The sequence below is a fragment of the Saitoella complicata genome (assembly GCF_001661265.1).
Source record: "Saitoella complicata NRRL Y-17804 unplaced genomic scaffold SAICOscaffold_24, whole genome shotgun sequence".
In the NCBI taxonomy this organism is placed as follows: Eukaryota; Fungi; Ascomycota; class Saitoellomycetes; order Saitoellales; family Saitoellaceae; genus Saitoella; species Saitoella complicata.
In genome coordinates, this window is record NW_017567015.1 from 164526 (window position 1) to 179912 (window position 15387).

Sequence of the window (15387 nt, forward strand, 5' to 3'; positions counted from 1 at the left end):
CCTTTCCCACGTCGACCGGGTCAGCCACTGATCCCTGCATTCCCCGGATCCGGGAATCGACGTTACCGAGGGCGCAATAAAGTCCTGCCGTAAAAGTCGCCCTCTTGCTGGACAACTGTCAGCTCTATCCAACATACTTGGCCGAGGATCTTTGGCCGGGACTTTCTGCTCCACGGTACATATCATTTCTACCTCGAACTCACAACCTTTCCAGAATGTCGACCAAAGCAAAGATCACCTTCTTCACCACCGTTTCCGTGACCGCCGGTGTTGTGTACGGTGTCCACTGGCTGCAGAAGATGGTTCGTTCTCCCGAGTTTTCAACGATTACGCAATCGCGTGCTTGAAATCTGGATTTGTGCTGACGAGTCGTGTAGGAGCAAGGACAGATGCACGCTGGTGTTTTGAGGGATGCGGAACGTATGCGTGTCCGTAAGGAGCGTGAGCTTGAGCTTATTGCTCAGCAGGAGTTGCAGAAGCAGTATGAGAAGGTGCAGACTGTTACACGAGATGAATCAAAGTCATGATGTATGTAGGTGAGACGAGGAAAAGGTACGGAACACAGGCGTTTCGTTTCAGCGTTATGTTACGGACAATATAGAGGATTTTGAACTAAAGCAGTGTGTGTGTTATTGCACCTTGAACTCCGTAAGACTAAGTGAAACTGAGATATTCCCAAACGAATGCTTTCTCCGCCGTCGCGAATCAAGTCGATAACAGTATGCTACTGGGATACAGCAGAGTTCTTTGCCATCTCAAAGCCCTGCTCAAAGTACATATTCGGATGACTGATACTCTCCTTCAACCCACCATCCCCCAGTTGAGGATGCGTATACTCAAATACCTTCGTACACGCGACATGATACTTCTGCGCGCCAACCAACTGCTTGATATCATTCAGTTGTCTCTGGTCATGGATACCCATCGAGCCTAACCCAGCGACAAGGTTATCAATAGAGAAATGTCTAAACGGACATCCATGGGCATCACCAGCACCAGGAGGGTTCCCCAGGATGATCGTTTGACATGACATAGGCTTGTAATCTTTCCGTGCTCCTTCGAGGGCATATTTATGACGAATGTTGTACCGGTATTCTTTGTTGAATTTGTCGTCGGTGATCAAGGAGAATGACGATCGCCAGAAGATAAGCGCTTCTTCGATCGAGAGGCCGATTCCTTTGAGGAACAGGGAGTATTGTTCACGACCGCCGTATTTGAGGTGTTTGTTTTTTCGGAGGGCTGTGTGAAGGTTTCGCATACACATTGGCATGTGGCCGACGAGGGAGTCGACTTGTGCTGCGGTGATTTCTCCTACTGCAGTTGTGGAGGCGGTGTATTCTGGTGCGGTGAAACCAAGGGACAGGTGGTTGAGAATGGGAACGAGACGGTCATCTTCGTCCAGACGAGGCAAGGCTCGAGCGGTCAGCTCAAGAGCCTTTTCCAAGCGCTGGGAGAACTCCGTAAATACAAGAGTTTGTTGAGCTGAGACGGGGACGTAGGCAAATCCTCGAGATAGGTACACCTGGCGGTGGGAGACAAGCTCGGTGACGCGTTCGAATGGAACCTTGAAGAATGGTTCATCTCTTGTTTTCACACCCGATGCCGCCATAAGCTTATCCATCAACGCACGCTTCTCCTCCTCCGACACAGGATCCCAGTCAAAGTTGAGGGACTCGATGAATGCGAGACGTGATGCGACGTCTTCTTGTGCAAAGCGGATCTTGAAGAGTGTTGTTTCCGCCCGAACGAAACGCGCTCGAAGCTCTTCTGACCTGCAAAAGGCAAGACGGAGGATGAAATGACTGTAGTGATCCCGCTTTCTCTCTTCATCGATAGTAGACCCCTTCAACGTACGTGCATTGTTGCTGTTAAGCGGCAGTAACCCTTCCAGCAACGGTTTCAGGGCAGCTTCCATCTCAGCCTCCTTCTTTCCTCGATATAGCGAAGACTCGATCTCTCCGAGTACCTTCAGACGGTTAATGGCCCATAACTCAAAGTTCTCGAGCGTGATCTCGCTGCGAGGAGGTTCGAGGTAAAAGTTCAGACGATGGGGATAGTCGACATGGCGCTGGACCTTCGCGTCGAAGTTGCGGACGACCTTTCTCTTCTTTGCGCCAGTACTTCTGAACATGGCTATGCGATGTTATATGCTGATTTGACCGAGGAATGTGCCGTTTGAAAGGTGCTCACGCGTTTGAAAGGCCGGCACGAAGCAACCGAGGAAGGTAACAGCAACCGGAGTGAAGAGTACGATGTGGTATAAATGCGAGAAAGAGCCTGGATACCCTTTTGTAATGGCTGTTATATCGTCGTTACCGTACGCGTTTTCTCCTTCGTCGAGCGACGCGCTCCAATCACCTGGTCAAATCGGGCAACTGCAAGGGCCACTCATGATCATGAGTCTACGTTACCTCCTCGACAAAAATGGCAGACATCGCAGCAACCGTGTCAGAGACGGTAGCACAGCCTCAAACTGTTGAGGATGTCCTTGCAATTACGCAGGATCCTGCTGCTACTCTTGTGCCTGCGGCAGACAAGGGTTGGTTCAGTCAAATCACGGATAACCCGCTGTTTGGAGCTGTAAGTCACCTATTGCTCCAGGCCTATGGTGGTGGGGCTGACGTTGTCTTCTAGGGATTCGGTTTGATGGGTCTTGGTGCTGGCTTGGCAATGGCTCGACAGGGGGCAGTAAGAGCAGCACATATGGCTCAACGCCAAATGTTGGTCACCCTTGAAATCCCATCAAAAGACAAATCATACCTCTGGTTCCTCCACTGGATGTCTCTTCAACAAAAGACTGCTTCCGCCGGTCTTGGTCTTGGACGATCACATCACCTTGCCGTTGAGACATCCTACAAACAACACGACAACGGTTCAGCATCCACCACATTCTCGCTAGTCCCTGGACCCGGCAAGCACTTCTTCAGATGGAGAGGAGCATGGATTCAAGTTACCAGATCAAGAGATACGAAGATGGTTGATATATCCACCGGATCGCCATGGGAAGTTGTAACGCTGACAACCCTCTCACGAGACCGCCACTTATTCACAGAACTGTTGGAAGAAGCTAAAGGTCTCGCAATGAAAATGCAAGAAGGAAAAACGGTGATCTACACCTCCTGGGGTCCAGAATGGAGACCATTTGGACAACCGCGTCGGAGGCGTCTTTTGGACAGTGTGGTCCTTGACCAAGGTATTAAAGAGGAGATCGTCGCTGATGTCAAAGACTTCTTGGCAAGTGGGAAGTGGTACTATGAACGAGGTATCCCATACCGAAGAGGCTACCTCCTCTATGGTCCCCCAGGTTCTGGAAAGACGTCGTTCATCCAGGCTCTAGCTGGAGAACTGGAATACAACATTGCTATCCTGAACCTCTCAGAACGAGGCCTAACAGACGACAAGCTAAACCACCTCCTCTCCAACCTCCCAGAGAGGTCGATCATGCTGCTCGAAGACATCGACGCTGCATTCTCAGGACGACAGCAAACCGAAGAATCAGGCTATGGTCGCTCAAACGTGACGTTTTCCGGGTTGCTGAATGCTTTGGACGGTGTCGCATCTGCTGAGGAACGCATTATTTTTATGACGACGAACCATGCCGAGAAATTGGATCCTGCCCTTATTCGCCCAGGCCGTGTTGATATGAAGCGGTTGATTGGTAATGCTACGCCTCATCAGCTCCGGGAAATGTTCCTGAGGTTCTATGAAGGGAAGGAAACTGAGGCGGATGAGTTTGTCAAACGGATTCAGGAGACGGGAAGGCCTGTATCGACCGCTCAGCTTCAGGGTCTTTTTGTGCACAACAAAGGTGAGCCTCAGAAGAGTATCGAGATGGCACCGCATCTGAACCGGGAAGAATAGGCGGGGTAATCAAAACAGAAACTGCGAGAGATAGAGGTTATGAGATGTTTGTCATGATTAGGGATATCAAAAAGCAAAACAACAACGGAAACACGAGACGCTATATAGACGCATGTAAAACGACGTTTTCCATACTTCATTCACCAAAATACGATAACATTGTCCTCCGCTGTTTTCGTTTATGGGCTCCTTCAGGTCTTCCCCACTGCGCAATAACATCGCTCCATACCAACCCCAACAGACTCCGACGCCTCCACGTCCATTCCTTACACGAACTGCGACAACCACCTGAATCCTTCACCGTAACCCTGCCTCATCACAACCGAACACATGAAAATCTCAATGGGCCTCATGTTCTCCGGAACCTGCACCTTAGCCTTCCCCGTCGTCTGCCACATACCCAACTGAGCCCGCAACTCCTCCTCAGAGATAGCACCAGGCGCATCAATCTTGTTACCCAAAATTAGGAAAGGAACCTTGGACAACTCCTCAATGGAGAGAAGAGCGTCGAGTTCTGCCTTCGATTCGGCGAGACGCTCGGTGTCTGCGGTGTCGACGAGGAAGACAATGCCGTTGACTTCGGGGAAATAGTCTTTCCAGAGACGGCGGGCTTGCTGGTGGCCACCCAAGTCAAAGGTGGTGAACTTGCAGTTTCCGATGGCGAGTTCCTCGGATGTAGGGTGTAGCGTAGGCTGAAGAGTAGCCAATCGGTCATTCTGTGCAAAGTCAGTGAGTCTTTCCTCTATCTCGACTCTCAATATCTGCGCACCTTCAACATATGTAAAAGGGTGGTCTTTCCTGCATTGTCGAGACCAAGGAAGAGAAGTTTGGCGTGCTTATTCAAAAGACCTGGAGTCAGGTATTAGAGACACGTTCACCAAGTAACCATTAGGGGCGATCATACCAAGGGAAGCGAGAACGTCCCAGAACCTGCGGCAAACCGTTAGCCATACGAGCAATACTGAACGAAATGATGAGGTACCAATTGAGAATGAACATGATAATATAGGCGATGGTTTGTTGTTGGGACTGGAATTCGTTGTTGCAGGCCAACGTCACGATATGCACGAATCTGCGGCTCTGATACACTGAACACCCAAAGAAAACAAGATATAGGCGATGAGGTATTCGACGTTATTTGTAGACGTGATTGACAGAGCTTTTGTTTTCTATCTATACCGGTAAGTATCTTGTTCGGAAGCGCACGTGAACTGCAGCTGTCTACGTTACGTTACATGTGTATGCCCGGGGCCGAAAGTCGAATTCGGAACGACGACTTTGACTATTCTGCGACAGAGCAGCCTCTGACAATATCAACACCGCCTAAATACATCCTTGAAACTTCACGATGCCTATCACCGGAGTGAAGCCGGCTCCTATCGCCTTCCCGGCAGGCATGTATCGCCTCGGCGTACACTCAGCACCAATCGTCATGCATCTTGCCAACCTAGCTCAGAAGAAAGCTTACCGCGAAGAGCGTGGTTTCTTTTTGGTTCAGGGTGGCCGTTTCATCCAGCACCTCCTGAAGGATGGTTTCAAAATCGCTTCGTTGTTCGTCACCGCACCCGAAGTCTGGAAGGAATTGGAAGACGTGCGCCGGCCGGCGCTGAACGTGATTGAAAACCCTTCGCAATGGCCAGCGGAACGGCAGTACCTAGTTGACATCGACCGTGTACGACGGATCTTGGGGTCTCGAGCACGACCATACAAACACGAGTTATTCGCGGAAATCGCCCGGCCGAATTGGTCTTTCCCAAAAGGAAAGGACCTCCAGCGACTCATTTACTTCCACAAAATCAATTACGCTTCGAACCTTGGTCAGCTCGTACGGACAGCGCGTCTCTTTGGATGGCAAGCGGCAGCTCGGTCAAGGAATTCGATCGACTTCTTCGCTCCAGATGTCCTTGCCCATTCGCGGGCACAGACAATTTACATGCCGCACAAGGTCCAGGACTTGAATGAGTTCGTACAATTCGCTAACGAAGAACGACTCCAAGTTATCCTTTGCCGCGAAATCCCCGAGTCTCAAGTCGAACATCAGAAGCCAAATACGCTTCATCTTTGGCGAAGCGACGGGACGGTAGTCCCACACGACCAAATTCCCAAGCGTTTCGCCATCATCGTCTCTGGTGATCAGAATTGGGACAAACAGGATGGTCTTGACGCACTTGACCTGCCAGTTATACATGCGTCGATACCCATGCCTAATCCGGTGGGAACCCTGCATAGTAGTCAAACGGCAGCGATGGTTATGTGGGAATTGAATAAGCTGACGGGATGGATGGGAAACGTGAAGCAGACCAAGGTGAATTCGGATCAACTTCATGATCCGGATGAAAGCACTGGATTGTCAGAATGGCATGAATCGGACTAGCTATAGAGTGTTAGCTTACAACTGACTTAATGTGTACCGGACGCTGGTCGTTCATGAATCTCTAACTCGTCCTCGTATACCACACCAGTACTCAGCCGCATCTTCCAGAGTTCAGTGACGATGTGTGAGTAAGGCGTTGAGCAGAATTGTTTTCCCACGACTGCATCATCCGCCCCGAACCCAACACCGGATTCGGGTTGGTCGAGTGGGCATACTGCCCACCACAAACATTGGAATATCCGGTTCTGCAGCTTCTCCCTTAGGCTTAGGAATAGTATTGGTCAATGATGTTCTGTCGACGTTTACCGATCTTTGTGATACGAAGATAAGGCAACGTTGGAGTGTACATGTACATTGAATCCCACGACATCGATCGCAATGAGAAATACTTGAGAGAGTCCGTTCCCAGAATTCCGGACTCCAATGAACCTCACAAGGTAGGGTAACAACTAGAAAAGTATATTAAGACTTCCAGAGCCGGCCTCTTGTTCTCAGACATAAAAAACCATACGAAAACACTACAGCTAAACCTTTTCCATCTCGGCGTGCCCATCACCATCACCATCGCCTGAGCCCCATCCATCACGATGCAACGTGCATCTCTTCAAAGCAACATAACGCCGTACTTACTAAAAACGAAAAACATATAGTCAGTAGATCACGCACCCTTAACGCCATAAGCCCTTCTCTATGGGCTTCTATCGGGTATCCATTTTGACTTCCTTCCTTCCTTCTGTTCACATTCACCATGCGAGATCAAGGTCACGCCTGAACTTTAACCCCCGAACTCCTCAACTTCTTCAACGGCGCCTTAACCTGTGCCCGCGTCCTCACATTACTCGTCACTCCCACACCCACACCGACTGCCGCTCCCAAGGCAACATTCTCCCTCTTCGTCCCTGCCGCCGGTACAGACTTCTTGGTCGCAGCCATGGAGGTGACATTCGGTTTACTGATCTTATCGAAAAATGTCGATTTCGGTCTTTCCACCACCTTCGTCTTCGTCGGAGCGCATTTTGCGGGAGTATTAGTACCGCCATTTTTGGTCCGTTTAGAGGGTGTATTGCACAACTCCTCCACCAACGCCAGCGCCCTCTTCTCCGGCATCTCGACCTTCTTCTTGGGAATGGAAGCCGAGGTTTTGGTTCGTTTGCTGGGCGTATTGCACGACTCCTCAACTAACGCCCTCTTCCTCGTCACCGAAGCCGGAACAGCACTAGCATCGTCTTGTGATGATGGCGGGGTAGGCAGTTGAATGAGTTGTTGCCGGATGATCTTCTTCTTTGGCGTCCCGACACCGCCTTCGTTTTCCTTATCACTCGCGCCGCTTTCGGAGGGTGTAGGTTCGCGTCCATTATTCTTAATCTTGGATTTGACGCCAGGTTTGGTGGATTTAAGTACGCCGTCCAACGTCGTCTGCACGCGGAATACCTCTGGTGCCCGAATTCTCAGATCCTCGACCCACGCATCACTATCACCCTCGACCCACCAATCCAGGACGCCTCTCCACTCACTAACACTCGGCGCGCCCAAATTGACAAATACGACTTTTCCGCCGTATCCGTGGACGATTTGTGCAGCGTCTTTCACGAGTTTCTTGAAGCCGGGGATGCGGAGGGAAGTACCGATGACGAGGAGACAATCGATTCGTCGGCGGAGGTCGCGGTTGATGAGGGTTGCTAGGGTGGGGCCTTGTGGGTGTTCTTCGCCGTATAACACGATATTGGGGCGTAGTACACCACTTGCCAGACCCCTCTTCCCCGATAAAGTCCTGGCTAGTGATTTAGATTCGCAGTGGAGACACGATGGTGCGGATCCGAGACGGAGTTGCTCCATGAGTTCGGGTGTCCAAGGTGCTTTTTGTTGACAGAGTGTACAAACGAGGGAGTGAATATCTCCATGAAGCTGCACCACGTCTTCGCCATCGACCAACCCTTCTCGCGTCTCGAGGCCATCGATGTTTTGGGTGTAGCACCGCAAGAGCTTTGATTTATCTTTGAGGGTACGGATGAAGCGGTGGGTTGGGGTTGGTGTCGCATCGAGGATTGCGCGACGGAGGTTTGAGGTAAAGGTGTAGAAGGTTGATGTTGTTTCTGGTGTGTTGAAGAGGGAGATATCGAAGAGATCCTTGCCTTTGATGGTGTCTGTTAATGCGAGATTATATAGACCGTCGGAACTGCGGAAGTCTGGGATACCGGCGTTGCAGGATATTCCGGCACTGTAAAACGGTGTTGGGACATGTGAGAGGGGAGTGGGAAGGGTGTATGCGTACCCTGTAACGACCATCACGCGTTTTGCTTTTGCGACAGCGTGTGCGACTTCATCGAGGTCTCTATCCACCTTTGTCCCTCCTCCTCGTGCACCGAGGGATATCTTGTGAACCATGGTTCTGGTCCTTATAGCGGGTGAATGCTGCCAATAGCGACGGTCTCCTTGTTTGTGGTGGGGTGTATGCGCAGCGCTCGGCCTTCCCTTCCCTTCCCTTCACACTTCACGTCGAGCGCGGACCGCCAGTTGGGCTAACCCACACACCACACGTGATCCACCCTCCTCGAGACGAGATACCCATATGGATCCCGCCGTCTATTATGGCCAGTTCGTGTATGGGATTGTACGTCTGTTCATGCTATGGGAGGAGGGAGCTGATTGATGCGTGACCAGGACGACCCGGACATTCTCGACGACACCTTCTACCACAACCTCTTCTCCGTAAAATATGACCACACTGCTCTCTCCACAATCCTCCGCCGAGATATCGGACGTATTGAGGTTCCTCCCATGGCCATCCCCCACCTTTTCCCTTCAATGCTAATCGAAATGGAGAATAGCACATAACACAATCCATCTTCACCAATGCCGTCCACACCGTCTCCTCCCCAACCTCTTCGACCGAACAATGTAGCAACGCAATCGATACACTACGAACACTCATCCAATCCACCATATCGGGAAAACGCTCGTATGACTCCTCTGCGATCATTACGACACTAACCTCCCTCTCGGACGTCGACACCGTTCTCCCGACTTTCGTCACATCTTTACAACACCTCATCTCACAACACTCCCACGATGAGGAATTAGCGACAAAAGCAGTCGCCCTAGCACTCTGTTTCGTCGCCCGTGCGTACCACTCCTCCCTCATCTCATACTTCACACATCGCAACTTCCTCCCACCACTACTCTCCTACATCACATCTCGCCCGTCGTCTTCCCCAGCAGCTGGGACACGAGACGCGGTCTTATTAGTCGGGTTATTGGCCGCATACCAGAAGTTCGAGTCACACAACCCATACCAGACATACCTCTCACAACTCTCGGATCAGGAACAGATGATGGCGGTTATTGAGACGTTTGGGGAGGTGTGTAGGGAGGTGCGGGATGATTATATTGAGGTACAGGATGATGGGGAGGGGGTGGGATTTGTGGGGTGGATGGGGTCGTGGTGGGGGGGAGCGAAATTGGTTGAACGGAGACAGAGTAAGGCGAAGGGGATTGTGGATGTGGAGGAGGCTTGGGGGGTATTGTAAGTCATCTGGGGAGGAGAGTGGGTCGTGGAATGAGGGCTGATTGGTTGCGTGTACAGACCGGGTCCGGAAGTTGCGGTGTTGTTGGCGGTGTACGAGTTTGTGCAGAACTCGAAAGTGTTTTGTATGAATTTCATTCGTGCACCACCTACCGCCCCAAACACAGGTTCGTCCCGTCCCCCGTCCCCTTGTTACCAACTAACACGGCGTCCAGAATCACCATTCTCCCTATTCCTCTCCCTCACGAGTTACCTCCTCTCCCACCAACGCCGCTCCCCCCATGCCGCAACCTCCTCCCGCCTAACAACCCTCATCCTCCGCATCCTCCTCGACGACCCCGGTACCGCATCCCTCCTCGCTCTCCAATCCTCAAGTGTCCGACTCTGCCGACAACGCACCCCTCTCCCCAAACTGGGAGGAATGGGAGAGGAAAGGGTTGTGATGGGTGTTGTGTTTGATTTGTGTGTTCAAGGCTTGGAGTGGAATTTGAAGAAGAGGTTGGATGTTGAGGGGTATGTTAATGTTGTTGGGTTGGTGGGGAGGGGGATTAGTGTGCTGAAGAGGGGGAGGACGAGGATTGGTATGGTCCCATTTACCCCCGATATTACAAACTATGCTGACGACGGTTTTGGGTGTAGCGTATCATTGGCATCACCTGTGGAAGTCGTTGTTTGGACTCGTCAAATTCATGACGGCAAGAGCGGACGACCTAAAAGACCTCACGCGGGTCAAAACCTTGACAGAGTCTCTATCGAAGGTCCTCGCACTCGCACTAAGCTCCGGCGAATCCTTCCTCCCCTCCGCAAAAGAATACGACGACCTCTTCTACCAAGTCATCCAATCCGGCCACCTCCTCACCCAATTCTCCCAAACCTATAACCTGACAACATACCCACCAACGACCCTCCTCCTCGCCGTCCACGCACACTATTTGTCGTTAATCGAGTCACATCAGTTGAGGACTGGAGAACATCTGGATGCGGAGGAGGTGCATAGGGTTATTCGGGATGGGTATGGGGGGTTGGAGGTTAAGGGTGGAGGGGAGGGGTTGGAAGTTTGGGAGAGGTGGAGGGAGGGGGAGGAGAGGGTTTTTTTGAAGGGGGTTGGAAGGGGGGTTGTTGGGGATGTTATTGAGATTGATGAGCGGGCTCATTAACCAAGAAAAAAAAACCCACGTAAGGTATGTTTTTAGCATTCGGTGGTTAATGCATTTTACCTACGGTCGGGGCTGTCAAAAAACGCGTGCACGTGCCCTGCAGACTCCCGCGTCATACACCCGTAGATCAAAGTATCGCACGGCTCCGAAAAATATACTCCCCCTCTCGATCCTTACCCTACACTTCTACCAGTACAATGGCTGACGACGCTTCAACAACACCAACAGCAGCTACTTCCTCGGCTGAGGTTTCAGCCGCAGAGAAAGCCCGTCTCCGCCGCGAACGACGCGAGAAGAAGATTCTGGAGGGTGGAAGTACGAGATTGAATAAGATTACGGGGATGCAGGGCGCGCATTCGATTCCTTCAGGTTTGCCTTTTTGCATGTGGACTATACTTTGAGGTGTGGTGCTGACGAAAGGCAAACAGATCCTGTTACAACAAACGCGAGTTTGAGGGTTAACAGCGCGAGCGTGACGGATGATCCGGCCGAAGTCGACATTTCTACCCTACCATTGGCGCCGAGTAGGACGCGTACACCCCTCGATGGCGGATTTTCGTCGTTCCCATCGGGTACTGGTGGGGCTGGTGGTATGGCGAGTCTTGAAGACCTTCTCGGTGCGCGCATAGGCCCTACTGGTGCTGCTGGTGGTTCCGCTCCTCAATTCCCGTTCGGCAACCTCCCCGGTATGGGTGGCCTTGGTGTAGGAGCTGAGGGTGGGGCGGGCGGAGACCCCATGGCCATGCTGACCGCGTTACTGGGCGGCGATAAATCCATCCCGGGCATGCCACCAATCCCCGGAATGGGAATGGGGATGGGGCAAGAAGTCAAAGCGGTGGATCCATGGGGCGGATACTGGAGATTCGCGCACTGGATCATCTCCATCTCAATCGGAATCTGGGCCGTCATGGCGGATACCTTCACCGGTACCTCCATCGACCGTCTCGAGTCTTACACGGGCGTCAAACCCGTCTTCTGGTACTTCATCACGGCTCAGTTAATTCTCCAAACAGCGAGGTTGTTTAGCGAGCGTGGGGGACAGGCCCTCCCGGGGAGTAAACTCGCGATGCTGGCTGGGCAACTGCCGGCCCCGTTTGGGGGATGGCTGATGACGTTTGCGAGGTATCGGTTTATTTTTACGAGTGGGCTTAGGGATTTGTTTTGGTTGGTGTTTGTGTTGGGGGTTGGTACGTGGGTGAAGAGTTGGTGATGTGCATCTCGTGGTTCTTGTCAGGTTTGCATAGCTACACGGCCGAGAGGCGCTTGTCCTCGTTTAATTTGATCATGTTCATGACGAAGGGTACAGTTTCGCGTATGAAAGATGCTGTCTTTTATCGTTTGTAACGTAATCATAAACGCCGGGCTATATGCCAAAAACCTGTCCTGGAGATATCGCGATATCTGGGTACACCACCAGTCACCATTCATCGTACCAGACACCCTGCACGCCCAGTCCCTCTATCTGCCTCTTTTTAACTCGCCTATGCAGTCACTGTCTGCTTGGTCTTCGCAGGCTCCTCAGCCTCAGTATACGGCGTCGCCTTCGCAACACTCAGCAACTCACTACAAATCCTCGAACTCTCCTTCCTCAGCATACTGATCTCCTGCGTAGTCCCATCCGCCATCGTCACAATCATCTTGCATGCGTTGTCTTTTGCGTGGTCGCGGGTTACGGTGATTGGGAGGGTGGGATTGTGGTATTGGATTCTGGGGAGGTTTTCTCTGAAGAACACCCTGTGGACGCACTCTGGCATTAGCATTAAGGAGAGGGATGGGAGGGATGGGAGGGACATACCGTGCACCCATTTGACCAGCATAGTTCTCGAATCGAAATGTGAGAGATAGGGCTTTGACTTGAGGCGAGAAAACGGCGGCACCGGGGCCTACGCGGATATTCCTGAGAGCCTCTGCGACGCGCTTATATCTTGCTACCATATTGGTTGTGTAATGCTGATTCTTTCGCTTTTGGTGGAGTAAATGCTCCTTCCCGTCGACTTTTGTCGGGCCATGCTGAGAGGTGCAAGGCACGGGGCCGGCCGCGGGGGGACGCGAACCTCCTCCCTCATACTCACCACCAAAACGACAGCATATATCTGCAAAGATGTCACAACCTATCACATCTCTCACTCTCCCAGGCAACCCTGCACACCTCCTTCCTCCATCATGGAAGGCTGTCATCACCACCTGGCTAGCCGAGGATGCTCCCAGCTTTGACTATGGAGGTTTCGTTGTTGGAGAGGACGAGAAGACCGCAACCCTTTACGGAAAGAGCGAGGTCTGCTCCTGTAACCTGCAATCATGACTGTTGCTGACCAAGAACATACAGGGTGTTCTCGCCGGCCGTCCCTTCTTTGATGAAGTCTTTACCCAACTTGGTTGCACGGTAACCTGGCACCTCGACGAAGGGACCTCCTTCACCCCTATCCGAAAAGTTGCCACAGTCCGCGGTCCAGCTCGAAAAATCCTTCTTGGCGAACGCGTTGCCCTCAACACCCTCGCCCGCTGTTCTGGTATTGCGACAACGTCTCGACGCTTGCTGAATTTGGTGCGTGCGGCCGGGTATGAAGGGATTTTGGCAGGAACGAGGAAGACCACACCAGGGTTTAGGGTTGTGGAGAAGTACGGCATGTTAGTAGGAGGTGTTGATGCGCATCGGTATGATTTGTCCTCAATGATCATGTTAAAGGACAATCATGTTTGGTCGACTGGATCTATCACAAGCGCTGTCAAGGCTGCTCGTGCAGTGGGTGGTTTTGCTGTGAAGATCGAGGTTGAGGTTCAGTCCGAGGCAGAGGCCGATGAGGCGATTGAGGCTGGTGCTGATATTGTCATGCTGGATAACTTTACCGGTGATGGATTGAAGGTTGCGGCGAAGAACATCAAGCAGAGATGGGCTGGAAAGAGGGAAGTCTTGTTGGAGTGCTCCGGAGGTTTGACAGAGAAGAATGTCGGTGCCTTCTTGAACAACGACATCGACATTGTTTCGACAAGCTCCATCCATCAATCGGTGCAGCATGTCGACTTCTCCCTCAAGATTGACAAATAAAGAACATGGACTGTACGATAGAGATGGTCTATGATACCTGGTATGCGATTGAAGAAGTGCTCGCAAATGCATATGCTAGAACAATAAGAAAAGGGAGTTAAAAATGATGAACAGTGTGAAAGAGTCCGCTCCCGCCCACCAGCTGTATGCACCCCAGAGTGCACGCTGGCGGCATGCATGAGGATGAGTTACCTACCGGTACCCTCACAAGTAAACAAAACACCAGGGCCGTCAATTATGGTGAGTGCATGCTGTTCAAATAAGGAGAAGGGATATGTGCTGAAGAATGTTATAGCCAAGAGGAACAAAGAACAAGACTGCCCCGGCAGCGGCCGCACCAGCCAAAGCAACCGAGAAACGCGTTCGAGAACCCGTAGAAGAACCGCCCGCAACAGGCGACTCCACAACCTCCTCACAGACCAGGAAACGAAAAGCAGTAGACGAAGATGGTGGGGCCATGACCCAAGCATATCTTGAACATGTCCTAATCTAGTCTCACAGCCTTCCAACTCCCCACCCTCAAATCTCGCTCCCGCAAAATCCGAATAACTTCCGCCTGGCACCCCCTCCCCGCCTCCGCAATTGAAACACTCATGTCAACACTTGAAACAACCGCCCTCCCAATCTTCTCGACTGCTAAATCCGACTCGCGACGAAGGGAGACACAAGCGGTGTTGCAACACGCTTTTAGGAAGATTGAGAATGCGTTGAGGAAATTACCGGTGCCGCCAGGCAGCGGAGAGGGTATCGAATATGAGAAAGTCCTGGACCAGAGCCGCACTTTAGAAACAGGTCTCGTTACGGATTTGGAGCAGGTTGGGGTGTTAGAACGGGAATTGGAGAGGGAGAGAAGAGAACTGGAGGAGGAGGTGGAACAGTTGAGGGAGCTTGAAACAAACGCGAAGGCTGCGGCAGGGGAACGAAGGAAGAGGCAAAAGAAGGTAATGAATGCTTGTGAAAGTTTCCTGTCATTCGGATCTGACACGCATACGTTACAGCTCCACCCCCTCCTCCAAACCACAACCGAACCCTCGCCCGACGACGACATCGCCTTTCCTGACCGCGTCAACCTCAAACGCACCTCATCTTCGACGTACGATACCGCAAACGATAAAACACTATGCTCACTCACGACACAACTCGAACAACACCTTACCTCGATCCAGAATAATGTTGCAAAGGTTGAGGGCGTGGTAGGGGTTGCGAGTAAGGCGGAGGGGGCGTTGATGAGGTTGATGGATCGGATTGGGGTGTGTGAGGATATTGCGCTGGGTGGATTGATCTAGAGGTGAAAGTGGGGCAGGAGAATTGGTTTTCTTGTTTTAGCGTTATGATGGTGAGATCGAGACGGATACCCAATATGCCACTTTCCTTTCCTATGCTTCCCTTACCCTTTCTACCCGAAATGATGTCTGTCGATGTCCAT

At 51.7% G+C, this 15387-nt stretch overlaps 11 protein-coding genes across 11 annotated transcripts; 7 read left to right on the plus strand and 4 right to left on the minus strand.

The window, feature by feature from the left end:
- Nucleotides 1–215: 215 nt before the first annotated feature.
- Nucleotides 216–527, plus strand: SAICODRAFT_9682 (putative cytochrome c oxidase assembly protein; the record flags this gene model as incomplete). Its single annotated transcript, XM_019172068.1, has 2 exons — nucleotides 216–302; nucleotides 378–527. 2 exons carry the CDS (start codon nucleotides 216–218, stop codon nucleotides 525–527), a joined length of 237 nt encoding a protein of 78 aa, XP_019021832.1.
- Nucleotides 528–617: 90 nt separating this feature from the next.
- SAICODRAFT_84526 (DNA primase large subunit Spp2) lies at nucleotides 618–2324 on the minus strand. The gene has a single exon (XM_019171364.1). It carries the CDS (start codon nucleotides 2129–2131, stop codon nucleotides 725–727), a length of 1407 nt encoding a protein of 468 aa, XP_019021833.1. The 5' UTR covers nucleotides 2132–2324; the 3' UTR covers nucleotides 618–724.
- An 89-nt stretch (nucleotides 2325–2413) lies between these two features.
- On the plus strand, nucleotides 2414–3960 carry SAICODRAFT_84529 (uncharacterized protein). The gene is made up of 2 exons (XM_019171365.1): nucleotides 2414–2580; nucleotides 2635–3960. The coding sequence occupies exons 1-2, from the start codon at nucleotides 2425–2427 to the stop codon at nucleotides 3859–3861; spliced, it is 1383 nt and encodes a 460-aa protein (XP_019021834.1). The 5' UTR covers nucleotides 2414–2424; the 3' UTR covers nucleotides 3862–3960.
- An 87-nt stretch (nucleotides 3961–4047) lies between these two features.
- Nucleotides 4048–4872, minus strand: SAICODRAFT_21389 (ARF/SAR superfamily). Its single transcript, XM_019166421.1, has 4 exons — nucleotides 4844–4872; nucleotides 4766–4791; nucleotides 4631–4710; nucleotides 4048–4577 (listed from the first exon to the last, which is right to left on the minus strand). The coding sequence occupies exons 1-4, from the start codon at nucleotides 4858–4860 to the stop codon at nucleotides 4128–4130; spliced, it is 573 nt and encodes a 190-aa protein (XP_019021835.1). The 5' UTR covers nucleotides 4861–4872; the 3' UTR covers nucleotides 4048–4127.
- A 255-nt stretch (nucleotides 4873–5127) lies between these two features.
- Nucleotides 5128–6236, plus strand: SAICODRAFT_31760 (uncharacterized protein; the record flags this gene model as incomplete). Its single annotated transcript, XM_019168002.1, has 1 exon — nucleotides 5128–6236. Exon 1 carries the CDS (start codon nucleotides 5210–5212, stop codon nucleotides 6233–6235), a length of 1026 nt encoding a protein of 341 aa, XP_019021836.1. The 5' UTR covers nucleotides 5128–5209.
- Nucleotides 6237–7639: 1403 nt separating this feature from the next.
- SAICODRAFT_61084 (NAD-dependent deacetylase HST3) lies at nucleotides 7640–8620 on the minus strand (the record flags this gene model as incomplete). The annotated part of the gene is made up of 2 exons (XM_019169822.1): nucleotides 7640–8453; nucleotides 8508–8620. Coding segments are annotated over 2 exons (927 nt in total), but the record flags the coding sequence as incomplete, so codon positions are not given.
- Nucleotides 8621–8804: 184 nt separating this feature from the next.
- Nucleotides 8805–10915, plus strand: SAICODRAFT_9688 (DUF1741-domain-containing protein; the record flags this gene model as incomplete). The annotated part of the gene is made up of 6 exons (XM_019172073.1): nucleotides 8805–8846; nucleotides 8897–9004; nucleotides 9064–9758; nucleotides 9819–9925; nucleotides 9974–10339; nucleotides 10398–10915. 6 exons carry the CDS (start codon nucleotides 8805–8807, stop codon nucleotides 10913–10915), a joined length of 1836 nt encoding a protein of 611 aa, XP_019021838.1.
- Nucleotides 10916–11081: 166 nt separating this feature from the next.
- SAICODRAFT_21393 (uncharacterized protein) lies at nucleotides 11082–12178 on the plus strand. Its single transcript, XM_019166422.1, has 2 exons — nucleotides 11082–11284; nucleotides 11344–12178. Exons 1-2 carry the CDS (start codon nucleotides 11113–11115, stop codon nucleotides 12123–12125), a joined length of 954 nt encoding a protein of 317 aa, XP_019021839.1. The 5' UTR covers nucleotides 11082–11112; the 3' UTR covers nucleotides 12126–12178.
- A 148-nt stretch (nucleotides 12179–12326) lies between these two features.
- SAICODRAFT_31762 (uncharacterized protein) lies at nucleotides 12327–12897 on the minus strand. The gene is made up of 2 exons (XM_019168003.1): nucleotides 12711–12897; nucleotides 12327–12649 (listed from the first exon to the last, which is right to left on the minus strand). Exons 1-2 carry the CDS (start codon nucleotides 12848–12850, stop codon nucleotides 12397–12399), a joined length of 393 nt encoding a protein of 130 aa, XP_019021840.1. The 5' UTR covers nucleotides 12851–12897; the 3' UTR covers nucleotides 12327–12396.
- Nucleotides 12898–12981: 84 nt separating this feature from the next.
- Nucleotides 12982–14077, plus strand: SAICODRAFT_96696 (nicotinate-nucleotide diphosphorylase). Its single transcript, XM_019172060.1, has 2 exons — nucleotides 12982–13190; nucleotides 13242–14077. Exons 1-2 carry the CDS (start codon nucleotides 13017–13019, stop codon nucleotides 13959–13961), a joined length of 894 nt encoding a protein of 297 aa, XP_019021841.1. The 5' UTR covers nucleotides 12982–13016; the 3' UTR covers nucleotides 13962–14077.
- Nucleotides 14078–14144: 67 nt separating this feature from the next.
- Nucleotides 14145–15247, plus strand: SAICODRAFT_9692 (uncharacterized protein; the record flags this gene model as incomplete). The annotated part of the gene is made up of 4 exons (XM_019172077.1): nucleotides 14145–14201; nucleotides 14257–14410; nucleotides 14463–14902; nucleotides 14960–15247. The coding sequence occupies 4 exons, from the start codon at nucleotides 14145–14147 to the stop codon at nucleotides 15245–15247; spliced, it is 939 nt and encodes a 312-aa protein (XP_019021842.1).
- Between the last annotated feature and the right edge of the window lie 140 nt (nucleotides 15248–15387).

Coding starts and splice junctions, on each gene's coding strand:
- SAICODRAFT_84529 (XM_019171365.1), top strand. CDS start 2,425: ATGGCAGACATCGCAGCAACCGTGTCAGAGACGGTAGCACAGCCTCAA. Junction 2,581..2,634: donor ATAACCCGCTGTTTGGAGCT/GTAAGTCACCTA, acceptor GTTGTCTTCTAG/GGATTCGGTTTGATGGGTCT.
- SAICODRAFT_31762 (XM_019168003.1), bottom strand. CDS start 12,850: ATGGTAGCAAGATATAAGCGCGTCGCAGAGGCTCTCAGGAATATCCGC. Junction 12,650..12,710: donor GCTGGTCAAATGGGTGCACG/GTATGTCCCTCC, acceptor GTGCGTCCACAG/GGTGTTCTTCAGAGAAAACC.
- SAICODRAFT_21393 (XM_019166422.1), top strand. CDS start 11,113: ATGGCTGACGACGCTTCAACAACACCAACAGCAGCTACTTCCTCGGCT. Junction 11,285..11,343: donor CGCGCATTCGATTCCTTCAG/GTTTGCCTTTTT, acceptor AAAGGCAAACAG/ATCCTGTTACAACAAACGCG.
- SAICODRAFT_96696 (XM_019172060.1), top strand. CDS start 13,017: ATGTCACAACCTATCACATCTCTCACTCTCCCAGGCAACCCTGCACAC. Junction 13,191..13,241: donor CCCTTTACGGAAAGAGCGAG/GTCTGCTCCTGT, acceptor AAGAACATACAG/GGTGTTCTCGCCGGCCGTCC.
- SAICODRAFT_84526 (XM_019171364.1), bottom strand. CDS start 2,131: ATGTTCAGAAGTACTGGCGCAAAGAAGAGAAAGGTCGTCCGCAACTTC.
- SAICODRAFT_21389 (XM_019166421.1), bottom strand. Junction 4,711..4,765: donor GGACGTTCTCGCTTCCCTTG/GTATGATCGCCC, acceptor ACCTGACTCCAG/GTCTTTTGAATAAGCACGCC. Junction 4,578..4,630: donor CCCTTTTACATATGTTGAAG/GTGCGCAGATAT, acceptor GACTTTGCACAG/AATGACCGATTGGCTACTCT.